Raw genomic sequence first — 16,484 nt, forward strand, 5'->3', positions numbered from 1 at the left:
ATGGTCACTCAACTATCACTTAACAAAACAAAACAAAAAAAAACACAGCTGTGGATCATTCAGGTAACAATACAGTATTAAGAATAAAGTGTATGTAAACTTTTGAACGGGGTCATTTTTGTAAATTCAACTATTATTTTCTCTTGTGGACTACATGGAAACTACATTTTATGTGAAATATCTTATTCAGGTCAGTATTAAATAAACATTAACATGCATTTTATAAGATCTCCCTTAGTTTCGCAAAATCATTAACGTTTAGCAGATTCTGCAATGTGTATGAAAACTTCTGACTTCAACTGTTATTAGATCAGCATAATCTAAGTTTTAGTATTTTTAATGATATTTATTGAGATTTACTTAATGGATAGCAACTGACAACTGGACTATCAAAGTTAGTCCTTCAGCCATGCATAATTTATAGAAGTGTTAAAACTGCAGGCGGGCTGTCATTTAGTGAATAACATGCCTTCTGTTATGGCAGAAAGTGAAGCCTGGGGGTGTATTGTGTGAAACACCATCATCCCTGTAATTGTCATGTAGAAACTGTAGCATCGTCTGCATGAATTAATTAGTGCCCCATTGTAAGAAACCGGTGACAGCTGTGTTGCCATGACTTACTACAAATATTATTTACAGGAAAAATCAGGTACTGGACATTTCATCAAATTAACTCTCAATTTAATTTGTGTAATGCAAGGAAATTAATGAAAGACATTAATTTAATTGGTAAACGTTTGCTTTCATGGGAATGTTAGAAAAATTGGCCTATTCATTGCCATTACAGTTTAATGAGCTATGTAGAAATTCTCTCTGCTCTGCCCCTTTATACTTTGACATTTCCCCTAAAAAAATCACCTTTATTAAAATTTGTAATGTCACATTTAAATTACTGACACCCAAAATAAAAAAGAATAGAATTGAATGAAATAGCAAGACCTGTCCTGAATCTCCTGAGCAAGTCTCTGATATGTCACAATCGTTTACAGCATATCGACAGCTGTATCCGCGTGGGTAGAACTGAAAAAGATGCAGGGACAGGGATTGAGAGAAACAACTGATCAGTGCGTTATAAGATACTCAGTAATAGAGGATGGAGGAAGTTATGATGAATAATGAGGCAAAAGCAAAGTGTCTTACCAGGCATGTGCTGTTGCAGCAGGGGCCGTCACTGCAGTGTGCTCCATTAGACAAAGAACATTTTTTACAGCAGTCTTTATAGCACTCCTGCAAGAACAAATCAAATATGTGCACACAGACCAAAATCTCTGCTTTGGTGTTGTCTGTATGGGAGTACACTACCAGTCAAAAGTTTTTGAACAGTAAGAGTTTTAATGTTTTTAAGGAAGTCTCTTCTGCTCACCAAGCCTGCATTTAATTGATGAGAATTCTTTAAAAAAAAAAAACATTAAAAAACTTATTGTTCAAAAACTTTTGACTGGTTAGTGTGTTTTATCTAAAAAAAAAATTACCATTCGGGCCCCACAGTCACACTCCTCTCCCACTTCCACGTAGCCATTTCCACATTCTGTAACCTCAAAGAGCTGTCAACAAAAAGCACAAGTTTTATCCAGCTTCATGTCTAATATATGATGACTGTAGGTACTTGATTTTTGTTTCATGTCATTGACAGTCTGTCACAATACACGCGAGAACCGATGACATTTGATCTCACTGACATCAAACATGCTTCAGCATTTCAATTTCAGCTTTCTGTTGCAGACCTCTGTTTTTTGTGGGTTGCAGGTACATGAACAGAACAAACAGAAAGGCACGTAGATCCAAAAATAGATTAGTAGGAGTGCAAGATCCAAAAATAGCACAAAAACATAGCATACATTAACAAAAAGAAGTGCAAACCAAGAAAACAAGATTTGTAGAGTAAAAATTAAAATAGAGGTGACACTCCCTATTGTGTCTTAAAAGAGTAGTTCACTTCTAGTACAAAAATGTACAGATAATGTACTCCCCCCCTTTTCATCCAAGATGTTTGTGTCTTTCTTTCTTCAGTCGTAAAGAAATTATGTTTAAATGCAGCTTCAAAGGGCAGAGGAAGAAGGGTCTTATCTAGCAAAACGATTGGTCATTTTCTAAAAAAAATTACAATTTATATACTTTTTAACCTCAAATGCTTGTCTTGTCTAGCTCTGCGTGAACTCTGTGTATTCCTGGTCAATACAGTTAGGGTATGTCGAAAAACTCAGATCTTATTTTCTCCTCCAACAAAAATCATCATACACAGCTGTTTTACCTTTTTTTTGTATAGGGCGCTTGACCTTCTTTGCATGTTCACTTTGTAAACACTGGGCGTAGTACCTCTGCAGCGATGTTGGACGTTTGTAAAGTTGGAAAAGAAAATTAGACGGGAGTTTTTCAACATGCCCTAACTGTATTGACCCAGATTACACAGAGTACACATGCGCATGGCAGAGCTAGACAAGAAGAGCATTTGAGGTTAAAAAGTACATATATTTTTATTTTTTTTTAGCAAAAGGACACATCGTTTTGCTAGATAAGACCCTTCTTCCTCGACTGGGATCATTTAGAGCCCTTTGAAGCTGCATTTTGTACATCAGACTCGCGGGCACCATTGAACTCCATTATATGGAGAGAAATCCTGAAATGTTTTTTTTAAAAACAATTTCTACATTATCTGTACATTTTTGTAGTGGAAGTGTATTACTCCTTTAGACACAGTGGGGAGTGTCACCTCTACTCCAGATTTGGAGGAATTTAAAATTACATCATTTGCTCACCAGTGGATCCTCTGCAGTGAATGGGTGCCATCAGACTGAGAGTCCAAACAGCTGATGAACACATCACAATCTACAAGTGATTAATATGACTTCAGTCCATTATTAACATCTTGTGAAGTGAAATGCTGCATGTTTATAAGAAACGGCGGAACTACACACCCAGTGTTTACAAAGCAAACGTGCAAAGACTAAGAAAGTTGTAGGAGAAAATAAGATGGGAGTTTTTCACCATACTCATACAGACGATGAACTTACACGTGATTCTTATTAGTGATGGGAAGTTCAGATCATTTTACCGACTCGGACCTTAGAGCCTCATTCAGCAAAATGAACGAATCTTTTTCGAGTCATTTCGTTCATTTTAGCAAAATATAATTAAAATATTACGTGTTACGTCCCTAACACATCTACTGCTTACACATACGTTGATCACACTACAAACAAGACAAAACTATAATACTATATGAAAGAGAAAAGTTTAATTCATTGTTTACCTTTAGTCTATGATTAGCTCACCTCACCTCTTATCTTACAAGTTTTCGGGTTTGAGTCATTCGTTCATCACGTGACAGCCCCATAAGATGAACGAATGACTCGAAAAACCTGAAGACTCGAAACGGGTGAACTAATTCCAGTACAGAACCTAATAGGATGTTGCGCATACGCGACTGAACGAATCACTCTCCGAGATGACTTGTTCTTCCCGAGTCACATTAAAGATTCGTTCAAAATAAAAGGATCGTTCAAGAACGACCCATTACTAATTTGTAGCATCGTGGACGCACATCCCAGAGCCTGTGCTACACAAGCTTTTGTGCTTAAAAAGTATACAAATTTTTACTGTTTGAAAAAAATGACTGATTGGTTCGCTAGATAATTATATTATAATTATTATATATTTCTTTACGAATGAAGACAAAAAGACATGAACATCTTAGATGACAAGGGGGTACGTAAATTATTTGTAAATTGTTGTTCTGGAAGTGGAGTTCTCCTTTAAACGGTGCTTGATCTATGCATACTTCTCTCCTGATTCAGACAAGATGACATTTTCACTGGCAACAAGCAATATTATGGATGGAATATGTGTTTGAAGTTAAAATCAACTTAATGATAGATTTGTTTACTACAAAGATGCAGCATTTTGCTTTAAAAGATGTTAATAATGGACTGAAGTTGTATGAATCACTTGTAGACTATTGTGATGTTTTTATTAGCAGTTTGGACTCTCATTCCGACGGCACCCATTCACTGCAGAGGATTCATTGGTGAGCAAGTCAAGTAATACATTTCTCCAAATCTTTAAAGAAACAAACTCATCTACATCTTAGATGGCCTGACGGCGAGGACATTTTCAAAAAAAAATTCATTTTTGGGTGACTGTCCTTTTTAAAAATGTTGAGTAATGAAAAAAACCTAATTTACATTTGTTTATCTATTAGCTGAAAAACAGATGTGGTGATTGTCAAGATCTAAAAAGCACATTTTTGTCAAAAACATGTTTTTGTGAGTTGTCCACACTATTCTTTAAGCCTACCTTGTTGGGTTTGTTAAACAGACATGAAGCACCACCTCTCAGAAGAAAGTTCCTGTAGTCAGTGATGCTGCATTTGGAAAACCTGCGTGGGTGTTGCACTCTGCGGAGGAGAACAGAGAAAAATAAACCTACGCAAATCAAGAAATATGACAGGAATCTAGAAGCTAACATGCCCAGCAGGTAGTCAGGAGAGGCTATAGAATAATGCGTGTGTTTAACGATACCCAGTGTCTTCCATTATACATCCCACCCATGAATCCATGCAGCCGCACTCCTCTGAGAGAACACAAGAGTGAGTGAGAAAGCCTGTGAGTTGACTTTAAATCCTCTTAAAAACTCTTACAGTAAACAAGTAAGAAATCCAGTAGTTTGACAGCAGGAGGTGAAACAAACTTACTCCTCCTAATCACAGGATCCCATTGGATACCCAGATTCTGTGCTAAGCTCTGAGAGAGAGAGGCAGCCATTGTCCATGTGCTGCCAAACTGAAAGAGAGGAACAGAAACAGCAGTGCATGACAGCTTAGGTAAGATGACACTTCATTTGTCAGGTAAGGTTTTAGAGTAAATTGCCCAGTCTGTCTACCCAGAATGCTGCATGCGTCAGCCTTACCTCATTAACACCAATTCCTCTTCCTTTGGAACACACACCACCAATATATGCAACACCGCTCCGACCATAATGAAACGTCACATTCCTGCAAGCAGAAAGAGATGTTTATCACTGTCACCACTTCCCCTTTTTCTGTAACAGTATTACTAAATAAAGGTATTCAGTGTAATTCTAAGGAAACTGTGTCATTTGTACCAGAAATGTTCAGTTTTTACTCTTACTGTAAGCTTAACAGAAATGTGCTATATCATTTATAACCCTGTCACAGTAAGTTTGAAATTTATTTATTTGTAATTTGAACAGGTAAATTCTGGCAGCCATTTAAATCATACACAGTAATTAAAATGTATTTATTAATAGCCTATAGGTCATATTTTACTTTAAAAATGCTTTGTGTCAACCGTGTTACAGTTAAAATGTTAATCAGTTGTTAATTAAATGTTATCAGTTATAATGGCTTGTTATGTAACATCATTGCACTGAACAGTGCTTTAATATTAAAATCTATCACTATTATTTTTTCAAAACAGATGCAATGAAGATCTGCCCAGTATAAATGTAAACAACTGTGTACTGCCAAACAATAGTATTCAGTTGAATTAGTTTAATTTGTGTCAGAAATGGTTAGGTTTTTTCTTTTTTAATTACTAACCATAAGCTTAAGACTAATGTGTTATATTAATATTAATTTTAATATTTTATTTTAGTAAATTCTGGCAGCCTTATAAACCAAACACTGTAATTAAAATATGTTTATTAATAAGCTATAAAACAGTATTCTTGTGCTTTAATATAAAAAAAATCGATTACTATACTTTTTCCTAAACAGATGCATTAATGATTTGCATTAATGAAATATTATATTATAATATACTCTATAAGGTATTCATTTTATTCTTACGAAAATGTGTCATTTGTGCAAGAAATGTTCAGTTTTTTTTATTTTTTATTACTAACCTTAAGCTTAATGTGCTATATTATTTGTAACCCTGTCACAGTAAGTTTGGAATTTATTTATTTGTAATTTGAATAGGTAAATTCTGGCAGCTTTCTAAATCACACACTATAATTAAAATGCATTTATTAATAATCTATAATTCATATTTTACTTTAAAAACATACTTCTTGTCAACTGTGTTACAGTTAAGATGTTTTGGATTAAATTGGATAAAAAAAATATTTTTTTTTTTCTTTTACTGAAAATAAAATATTTTATAAGCCTTTACTGTAATTAAATTACAGTATTAATACTGTAGCAAATCATTAGTGCATCTGTTCTGGAAAAATCGTAGTGATCGATTTTTATATTAAAGCACAAGAACACTGCTCAGTACAGTGATGTTACATAACAAGTCATTATGACTGTCTGATAACATTTAATCCAAAACATGTTAACTGTAACACGGTGGACACAAAGCATTCAAACCGATTTTTTAAGTATACTGCTCTGACCATTCTTGGCACTGAGTGTACAAGTTCATGACAAAATGCCACATCTGTCCTGTTTAACTCCTGGAGGACGACCTCTTATATGCTCTGGTCTTTAATGGGGAGTTTTGCTTATCTCGTCTCTATAGAATCCCCCACAGCTGCTCAAGAGTGTTCAGACTGAGTGGAATACATGTCCACTGATGGATTTTGGAATATCTACATTGTCATGTTGAAAAAATGCCCAACAATACAGGGAATGAGAAGAGATTAGCATCTTCTGTTTCACGTTTTTGTATTACATCACACAGTGGTGTGTGAATTCATGACAGCGTTGATAAAGCACAACTCCCTTAAACCTTCAGCATTCATGCATCCCAGTATAAGAGCATTACTACCACTGAACGTCACTGTGGGAACCAGGCACTTCTCACTGTACTCCTCCTCTAGCAACACCACAAATCTTTGGATGCTTTTGGATCCGAAATGATTGACTTGGTCTCTTGAGACCAGAGTATGGATTCCCAGAAGTCTATATTTTGTAAATATGGGCTTTGGAAGAGGTTAAATGAGTTTATTAGAGGTTAAATGAGTTTATCATGTCACTTCTGCAGGCTGTATTGTACTCTGTGAGATGAAGTGTCACACTTTCATATCTTTTGCCGGCTCTGAGACACTTGCATGTTATATTTTGTCTTTTTCTAGCAAAAATTCACTCATCACTAAATGAAACTTAAAGTGAAGACCTGATTACTTCAGGAGCCTTGTTACAAGTCCATTGTTTTTGAATGTCAGTGTTACTTCTCCTGTGTTTTCACACTTAAAACAATGATTTGGTATTCCTCTTGTACCATTGTCCTCTTTTATGTTGAGAAATAAGCCTGGTAGTTCTCTCTCAAGTGGCTTCATTAATTCAGCATTAATTCTGAGAATGATTCAGTAGGCTATATAACACTTTTAAATGTCAGGAAATTATTTGTCTTTAAAAGTTTTGGTTCAATATACTTACCTACACTATTTTTTTTGTTTTGTTTTATGTAGTAACTTTCATGAGGGTGTACTCATTTTTGCAACACAACATTTTATCACTACATTTTTTTTTTAAAGTTATATTTTTGGGCTTTTTTACACCTTTATTGTGAGAGGACAGTGGAGAGCTGACAGGAAAGTACTGGGAGGAGAGAGGGGAGCAGGATCGGCAAAGGGCTTCAAGGCGGGATTAGAACTCGGTTGCCGTGAGCGCAGTTGCGCTATATGTTGTCGCACTAAGTGCAAGGCTTTGGGTGCCGATAACATTTTATCACTTTGTCACTTTTATCACTTTGTTTATCACATTCTCTTAGCACATACATTTCCTGAAAACGACCCAGACATATTCAAAACTCTAAAGTTTCTCAGTTATTCTTCCAAACCCTCAACTAAACCTAATCTTTTCTGTTACTGGCCAACATCCTTAAAGGAAAAAATTACAGATAATGCACTCACCCCCTTGTCATCCAAGATGTTCATGTCTTTCTTTCTTCTGCCATAAAAAAAATTATGTTTTTTGAGGAAAACATTTCAAGAATTTTATCCATATAATGGACTGATATGGTGCCAAGCAAGAAGGGTCTTTTCTAACGAAACGTTCAGTTATTTTCATAAAAATAATACAATTTATATTCGTCTTGTCTTACTCTGCCTTGACTCTTTTTTTCCGGTTCATGACAGTTAGGGTATGTCGAAAAATTCCCATCTCATGTTCTCCCTCAACTTCAAAATCATCTTATATCACTGTTTTACCTTTTTTGTTAAGGGTGTTTGATCTTTTTTTGCATGTTCACTTTGAAAAGACTGGGTTGGAACTTCTGCTTTTTAAAAAGTATTTAAATTGTATTTTTTAAATGAAAATAACTGATCGTTTTGCTAGATAAGACCCTTTTTCCTCGATTGGGATCGTTTATAACCGCATTTGGGATTGTTTGAAGCCGCATTTAAACTGCATTTTGGAAATTCAAAATCAGGGCACCACAGAAGTCCATTATATGGAGAAAAATCCTGAAATGTTTCCCTCAAAAAACATAATTACTTTATGGCTGAGGAAAGAAAGACATGAACATCTTGAATGGCAAGGAGGTAAGTGGACTTTTCCTTTAACCACCAGCCTACCACAACTCATTCATTCAAGTAACTACAACTCACGTGAAGAGATGCACGGCATCAGCATTGACGTTGATGTTCTGTTGTCTGTACTTTGAAAAATCTCTTAACATTTCCAACGGTTTGACGCTCAGCGGAATCCGATCCCTGTCAGTCCAAATCTCCACAGCCACCAATACCACACGTGTATTCAGCTGCTCCTTAAAAATCTAAAAAAAATATTGTTCAAAGTTTAAATTAAGGTGACTACAAGTTGGCTGACTGTTGGGAAATATTTTACCGCAATAAATATATGAACATACATTGTCTACAAAGTTGACCACCGATTTGGCAAAGTTCCGGGTATGCTTTTTACTCTTATGCCTTTTAAACTGCAAAAACAAGAGGTGCAAATCAGTTTCAAGGTGTTTTCTGAACATTTTTGGTTCTGCAGAATGAGACAAATAAGAAAACATTTGTTATTCAGTGCCCTCTAGTGGATAATTTCAACAGTTTACTTACAACAATTAGTGCTTTGATTAAAAAGACTATGCTAACTAACGTGTTGTGGACAAACCCACCGTGTTGTGGTCAGCGACAATCATTATTTCCAGAAACTTCATTTCCTCAAAAATGTTACGTGGCATCTTAAAAAAAAAAAAAAAAAAAAAAAAAAAAAAAAAAATTATATATTCAGAGGTAGGCACATGGAAACAGCATATGGCATATGGAAAATGTTGAGGGTCATTCTTACAGCTCTTTTCCTCCTTCTTTTTAGCCATGGCATGCTAGCAAAAATACGTTTCTCCTGTTCTTTTTCCTCAACTGGGTCATCAGCAGCTGAGGGAAACAGACATAAAGGTAACCATGGAGATGAGGGTGTGGATAAAATATCTCGCTGTATCTTTTACCAAGACCTTGGCACACTTACCCCAGTCACCTGGGACAGAGGTCACATGGAGAGATGACGTTCGGCGCAAAGTATGAGGTCGTGCTTCTGTTTCCTAAAAGGTACAAATGTGATAACATTTGTAAACAAGCTGTGTGAACCATGAAACCCGAAAAAGATAAGCTATATCGATGTGCTCCTACCACGGTGTGAGTCTGTTTCAGAGGCTCGATGAGATAGACAAAATTACCATCATCAAACATTCCACTGGAAGAGTGAAGCACAAGAAGGGGGTTGGGAGATGAGAGTCAGGAATGTCAATCGGAAAAAAGGATACAGGAACAAGGACAGATAAAACCGCAATGAGTCAAATCACATGTCAAGTGACAAGACAAAAACCACAAGCGTGCTTTTCTAACCGAACGAACGCTCTGCTCTTTCTCTTGGCTGCTCTCTGTGACACTCAACCACACACTAACATGGTGACATTCAAATCTTTTCATGTGTACCGACTGCCATCTGGCCTCACAGTAGGTCTCCAGGTCAGATTTTCTCTCTTGCGCTCTCTTTATCTCACTCGCACACATATAAACAAAGCAAGCTTTCTTACTGAAGCCCGTCGCAGGTGGATAAAGCTACACGGGAGTCTTCTTTTCCTCTCACGCGGCCGTGGTAGTAGCAGTGTTCCCCGCCCTAAACAAACGTACATTTATCACTGCAATGTAGTAGTTATTTTCAGGGCTCTGTTTGATATTGCTGCTCTTTGTGTCTTACCCTGGAGAGAATGGGCTTGTCTTTTTCATAGTGGATTTCCATATAATCTGAAGAGAGCAGATCGCTAAAATCAAAGTGAGAGAGAGAATTTAAAGGGGCAATTTTGCATTAATTATCCAAGAACACAACAATAAAGCAACGGCCTGGATCCCGTGCACCTATGTGCTTAATAAGCATGCATTGGGAGAACACTGTCTTCTGTATCAGCTGTTCTAGCTTTGGGACATTCAGGCTGTTAGTGGATCAGAAGCTGCATCATATCATCAGTAATTCTACCACATACTGTAGGTTTGTTAAAGCATAATAAATATTCATCAAATGCATTAAAGGAGTAGTTCACTTCCAGAACGAGAAATTACAGATACTGCACTCATCCTGTTGTCATTCATGTTCATGCCTGTAAAGAAATTATGTTTTTTAAGGGAAACATTTCAGGAATTATCTCCATATAGTGAACTTCAATGGTGCTTGCAAGACTGAACGTCCAAAATGCAGTTTCAATGCAGCTTCAAAGGGCTCTAAACAATCCCAGTCGAGGAATAAGGGTCTTATCTAGCGAAACGATTGGTCATTTTCTAATAAAAAAAAAAAAAAAATGAATTTATATACTTTTTAACCTTAAATACTCGTCTTGTCTAGCTCTGTGATGCGCATGTGTACTCTGTGTAATCCGGGTCTATACAGTTAGGGTATGCCAAAAAACTCCCATCTAATTTTCTTTTCCAACTTCAAAATCATCCTACATCACTGTTTTACCTTTTTTTTGTACATGGCGCTTGACCTTCTTTGCATGTTCACTTTAAACACTGGGTCGGTACTTCTGCAGCGATGCAGGACGATTTTAAAGTTGGAAGAGAAAATTAGATGGGAGTTTTTCGACATACCCTAACTGTATTGATCTGGATTACACAGAGAATACATGTGCATGGCAGAGCTAGAAAAAGTGCATTTGAGGTTAAAAAGTATATACATTTTTATTTTTTTAGAAAATGATCAATCGTTTCAGTAGATAAGACCCTTCTTCCTCTACTGGGATCATTTAGAGCCCTCTGAAGCTGCATTTAAGCTGCATTTTGGATGTTCAAACTTGTGGGCACCACTGAAGTCCATTATATGGAGATAATTCCTGAAATGTTTTCCTCAAAAAACATATTTTTTTTGACGAAAGAAAGGCCTGAACATCTTGGATGGCAATGGGGTGAGTGCATTATCTGTAAATTTTTGTTCTGGAAGTGAACTACTCCTTTAAATATGTATTTTAAATAGTAAACTGTGGCTATATGAATGCTGAATAATAAATATATATACAACAGTATAAATAGCTGAAGTCACTGTCAAATTTTCTAAAATACTGAAGAAAACAGAAAAAGTCCTTTATTCCTATGATCACTAACACTTTTGTTGCAGCTGATTCTATTTTTATCACAGCCACAAGCTGACAATTAATCAGCCTAAATACATTTTGAAATGCTTGCAAAAATGGACACATCCAAACATTCAAACATCAAATTTATCTCATGAAAAAAAGATAGCAATAATTCTAACTTATGACTTAAATGTGATTAAATCTTTTTTAGAAGACAATGAAAATGATTAAAATGATAAAACATTCAACCAAAAACCCTGAGACATCTTCAGAAAGTATGTTTTTTCATTTTCCACAGGAGAAAAACATACAGGTTCAGAATGATATGAGGGTGAATAAATGATTTAAAAAACCTTAATTTTTCATTCTTTTTAACAGCTGAAATCTCCAGTATTGGCTATTCCTGGTTATATGACATGGAATCTGAAAAGTTGATCACAACACTAGTGATCAAATAGTGTACTCCAAAAAATACTGGGTTAAACATAACCCAGTGCTGGGTGAAATACGGACAAACACAGCGAACGGGTAAATGTTTAACCCAACATTCTGGGTAGTTTTAACTCAACGATTGTTTAAAAATTACCATATGGCTGACATAATATTAACCCAAAATAGACTGTAAGTGAATTAGTAATAAGCAATTAAAAACAAAAAGTTTATTTTATTTAATTTATATTTATAAAACGTATTAATAAATGTGACCTTGGACCATAAAACCAGTCTTAAGTAGTATGGCTATATTGGTAGCAATTTCCAAAAATACTTTGTGTGGGTCAAAATGATCAACTTTTCTTTTATGCTAAAAATCATTAGGATATTAAGTAAAGATCATGTTCCATGAAAATTTTTTATAAATTTCCTACCGTAAATATATCAAACGTAATCTTTGAGCAGTAATATGCATTGCTAAGAACTTCATTTGGATTTTTTTTATTTCAGATTCCAGATTTTCATATACTTGTATCAAATATTGTAAGCTTATTTATTTAGCTTTCAGATGATGCATAAATCTCAATTTCAAAAAACTGACCCTTATGACTGGTTTTGTGGTCCTTGGTCACAAATGTTCATTTCCAACCTATTTTGGGTAAGCAAGAAATACAGTCATTTTTAAGCAAAAGTTAAGTTAAATAAAACTACCCAGAAGGGTAGATTAAATATTTAAAACAGGGGTGTCCAAACTCAGTCTTGGAGGGCTGGTGTCCTGCAGTGTTTAGCTCCAACCCTAATTAAACACACCTGAACTAGGTAATCACGTTCTTACTAGGCACACTAGAAACTTCCAGGCAGGTGTGTTGAGGCATGTAGGAGTTAAACTCTGCAGGACACTGGCCCAAGTTTGGACACCCCTGATTTAACCCAACTACTGCATCAAAACAACCCAGTTGTTGTGTATATCCATATTTTACCCAAAGCTGGGTTGTATTGAACCTAGCACTTTTTTTAAAGTGTATCTATTTGCGCTTCTGAATTTTGAAAAGAGCACATGACACCAGATATAGAACTGTGCTGCATTCTCATTTTAAACCTGTTTGTGTATAGGAATATATGTAGAAAGAAATAAAGAATTCTTTCAATATGAGCTGCCAACCTGCACCCCATTTTCTGTCACAACATTTAAAAAGCAGCCGAAGACACGCCTCTTCCACAAGCACTTAAGCACTCCACAACCAAAGCACTTACTACTAAAAAAATACTTTCTCTTCTTGTCAGCATTTTACCATCACTCTAGCGTGTTTCCTTATCTAGCTTTCTACTAAACCTGGTATTGCATACTAAGAATATTGTTGGCTATATGACAAAATGCTTGTGATGCTTCTCGTTTGAATTTGCTTTTGATAAAAGCAACTGCTAAATAAATAAATGTAAATTAACAGGGAGCTTACACAAAACAATTCATATCCCAGCTAACAAAAATATGTTCTAAGAAAATTGAGCAAATGTTCCCATTAAGTTATGAAAATTCTGTCATTAATTACTCACCCTCATGTTGTTCCAAACCTGTAAGATCTTTGTTCATCTTTAAAACAGAAATAAGAAATTTTTTATGAAATCCAAGAGCTTCTTTCTGACCCTTCACAGCAAAGGTCCTACCACGTTCAAGGCCCAAAAAGGTACTAAGAACATTGACAAAATAGTCGGGGAATAACTCAGGGGAGAAGAATTGTTGAATAAAGTAGGTTTTTTTTTGCACACAAAAAGTATTTACATAGCTTCATAAAATTATGGTTGAACCACTGATATCACATGGACTATTTTGTCTATGTTCTTGGTACTTTTCTGGGCTTTGACCGAGGTAGGACCCTTGCTGTCTATGGAGGGTCAGAAAGCTCTCAGATTTCATCAAAAATATCTTAATTTATGTTCTGAAGATGAACAAAGGTCTTTCGGGTTTGGAACGACTTGAGGATGAGTAATTAATGACAGAATTTTCATTTTTAGGTGAACTTATTTTTAAAAAAAAAGCTTTTGGATTTCATCAAAAATATCTTAATTTGTGTTCTGAAGATGAACGAAGGTCTTTTGGGTTTGGAACGACATGAGGGTGAGTAAATAATGACAGAATTTTCATTTTTAGGTGAACGTTTAAAAAAAAAAGCTCATGGATTTCATCAAAAATATCTTAATTTGTGTTCTGAAGATGAACGAAGGTCTTTCAGGTTTGGAACGACATGAGGGTGAGTAATTAATGACAAAATTTTTGTATTTTTGGGTGAACGTTTAAACGTTTAAACGAACATCCGATTAATATTTTTTAGAAAAAACGTTCCATTAGTGATGAATAAATAATGTTGCTGTGCTAACGGTTTCAGAACATTATTGAAGATCAGATGACTTTAAACACATATTATATTAATGTTACCAGAAGAATGTTTGTTGATAACTGAGAGAACCTTGCAAAAATATTAATCAAAGTTTTAAAAGCACTCCCTGTTAGCTGGGATGCCATAGGCTAATATTTCGAATTAATGCAGCGTTTACACAGTTTTAATGCACAACAAATACCTTTGAATATAAGGTGCTAACAGACTATAGATGGTAGGGAGGAGATAACTGAATAACTGTGTGATAAACGCACAAAAGAATTTAGCAAGATTAGAAATCCCCATGCACCTATTAATGCAAAAGGGAACAAATATATCTGTTTTCTAACAATGGAACAATTCTGTCTTTTTGCAACCAAATCTGTCTTTTACTACTCAGACACACACACACTTACTTGTTCAAAGTAAGATCCAAAGTAAATGTGGTGCCAAAGGCGTCCAGCTGGAAACTTGCTTGGGCCAGGTGGACATCCTGTGGTCAGGGAGATAAACAGGGGCTCATTAACACTTCACAAAACAAACATATGTCACTATATGAAACATGCCAGCAAAGCCTGCAAATGTTCTTCAAAAAATCTTTTTGTGAAAATTTCATTTCTGCAGACACATTAAATCATATTCTCAACAAGCAAATCTCTGTGCATCTATAGATGAAACATCTGCTGGAGAGCATCATAAATCACACAGCTGTGCTGTTTTACAGCAAAAACACTGCACTGGCAGAAGCAAAATGAAAGTGTGTGCACAATGCAATCCCACAACGTCTGTTCTGTACAGAGAGCGGGGGGAGTGAAAACTGCTTCTTTTGCGAAAAGTACGTTAGATTTGTGAGGGAGGGCCAGGGAACTTGGATCAGCTCTGAGAATTTGGACGTACTGCACCATTCAGCTCCTAGCGGTTTGAAAGGACGTGTTAGGGAGACAAGACCATGTCTCACCTGTCCATCCCCGGCCTGATTCCTCGCCCGAGTGTCCAGGTCATGATACGTGCTCTCCGACTCCTCGTTCAAGTAGTAGATGAGCCGGGAGGGATATGTGATGGTGACCTGGTGCTCTCCGTTTTTTCTTCCCGTGGAATTGGCCGGTGCTGTCGCTTCTCGCGGGGTCTCAGACACGTGCTGATCCCTGAGATCCTCATTCTGTCCGGAGCTGGAAACTGCAGGACAGGAGAAAATTGTTTACTGCTTTCCAGTCTCCATCTCGGAGAGGGATCCCGTCAATTATATATGAACGTGTGCCAGCAGTTGCAGCCCTGTGATGCTGCAGAGAAGCTGCGCACAGATCTCCCTTATGCAGATCTCAGAGTATCGAACGGAGGCACTACGGCTGATAACCAAATAAAACACTGAAATCTGATCACACATTCAAGATGAAACGGCGAGACATGAGACATGTAATGGCAGAAGAGAAATAAGAGACACTTATTGGCAAAACATAACCATATAATTTTTTTTTCTCAACTTTATCAGCTGTGGATATCTGATATCTGAATTGTAAAAGCTTTAGATGCGCATCATGTCAGCTAATAACTATCTATTGTCATTGTAATCGAATTAAGATTCAGTGCGCCTCACTAAGTCCTTACCATGTTTCCATACGGCACCATACTAATGGGGCTGTCAACCCATGCAGAGGCCTTCAAAAGCTTTTACCCCCCTCTGCATAGATTGACACGTATAAACGGCCGTAAACACAGTTAAGTAATGGAGGCGGCTCAATCAAAGCGCCTACAGAGAACCTGCGTATTTAGCTGGGATTTCCTACCGCAACAAAAGGCGTTGGAAAAACACCTTGCGCTAATACCAACGTAACGCACAGCAAATGTCTAATAAAGACCCTGTATTACGGAAATACTAAAGTTAGGCAAGATAAACGTTATACTCACCCTTTGAGATTGAGGCGAGAGAAGATGGCACGGAAATAAATATGCTAGCGAGCAGACACAGATGGAATATCAGACGCATGATTCATATTTGAAGACTAAAAAAACTGTCATCAGCGCATCAATTTACAGTCCATTATTACGAGAGCGATTTTGGTGCATATCCCGCGGGAAGAGGGGGAAATCCTTCATGCAGCATCGGAGACTGAGGGGTGGGTAGCACGGTTGGGATGCTGAGGGGTGGGGAGGACTGGGAAGAAGGCGAAGGGGTGGCAGCTCGGATGGATGGAAGGCG

General features: G+C 36.6%; 1 protein-coding gene across 5 annotated transcripts in view; it reads right to left on the bottom strand.

Annotated features, from left to right (window-relative positions):
- The window catches only part of adam23a (ADAM metallopeptidase domain 23a), a 29,850-nt gene extending 13,366 nt beyond the window's left edge, over nt 1-16,484 (bottom strand). For all 5 annotated transcript variants that reach the window (XR_007827924.1, XM_051112082.1, XM_051112084.1 and 2 more), the window contains exons 1-18: nt 16,193-16,484; nt 15,246-15,463; nt 14,704-14,780; nt 10,115-10,178; nt 9,951-10,033; nt 9,544-9,607; nt 9,383-9,455; nt 9,206-9,291; nt 9,033-9,098; nt 8,775-8,843; nt 8,515-8,681; nt 4,906-4,990; nt 4,691-4,778; nt 4,518-4,569; nt 4,294-4,393; nt 1,473-1,544; nt 1,141-1,227; nt 940-1,020 (exon numbers count right to left, since the gene is read on the bottom strand). Coding sequence is in view for 4 of the 5 variants with exons in the window: in XM_051112082.1 (XP_050968039.1) it covers nt 940-1,020; nt 1,141-1,227; nt 1,473-1,544; nt 4,294-4,393; nt 4,518-4,569; nt 4,691-4,778; nt 4,906-4,990; nt 8,515-8,681; nt 8,775-8,843; nt 9,033-9,098; nt 9,206-9,291; nt 9,383-9,455; nt 9,544-9,607; nt 9,951-10,033; nt 10,115-10,178; nt 14,704-14,780; nt 15,246-15,463; nt 16,193-16,271 (1,611 nt within the window). In the remaining variant the exon portion in view is untranslated. The remainder of the gene's footprint in view (nt 1-939; nt 1,021-1,140; nt 1,228-1,472; nt 1,545-4,293; nt 4,394-4,517; nt 4,570-4,690; nt 4,779-4,905; nt 4,991-8,514; nt 8,682-8,774; nt 8,844-9,032; nt 9,099-9,205; nt 9,292-9,382; nt 9,456-9,543; nt 9,608-9,950; nt 10,034-10,114; nt 10,179-14,703; nt 14,781-15,245; nt 15,464-16,192) is intronic.

This window comes from Labeo rohita, chromosome 6 (genome assembly GCF_022985175.1).
Source record: "Labeo rohita strain BAU-BD-2019 chromosome 6, IGBB_LRoh.1.0, whole genome shotgun sequence".
In the NCBI taxonomy this organism is placed as follows: domain Eukaryota; kingdom Metazoa; phylum Chordata; class Actinopteri; order Cypriniformes; family Cyprinidae; genus Labeo; species Labeo rohita.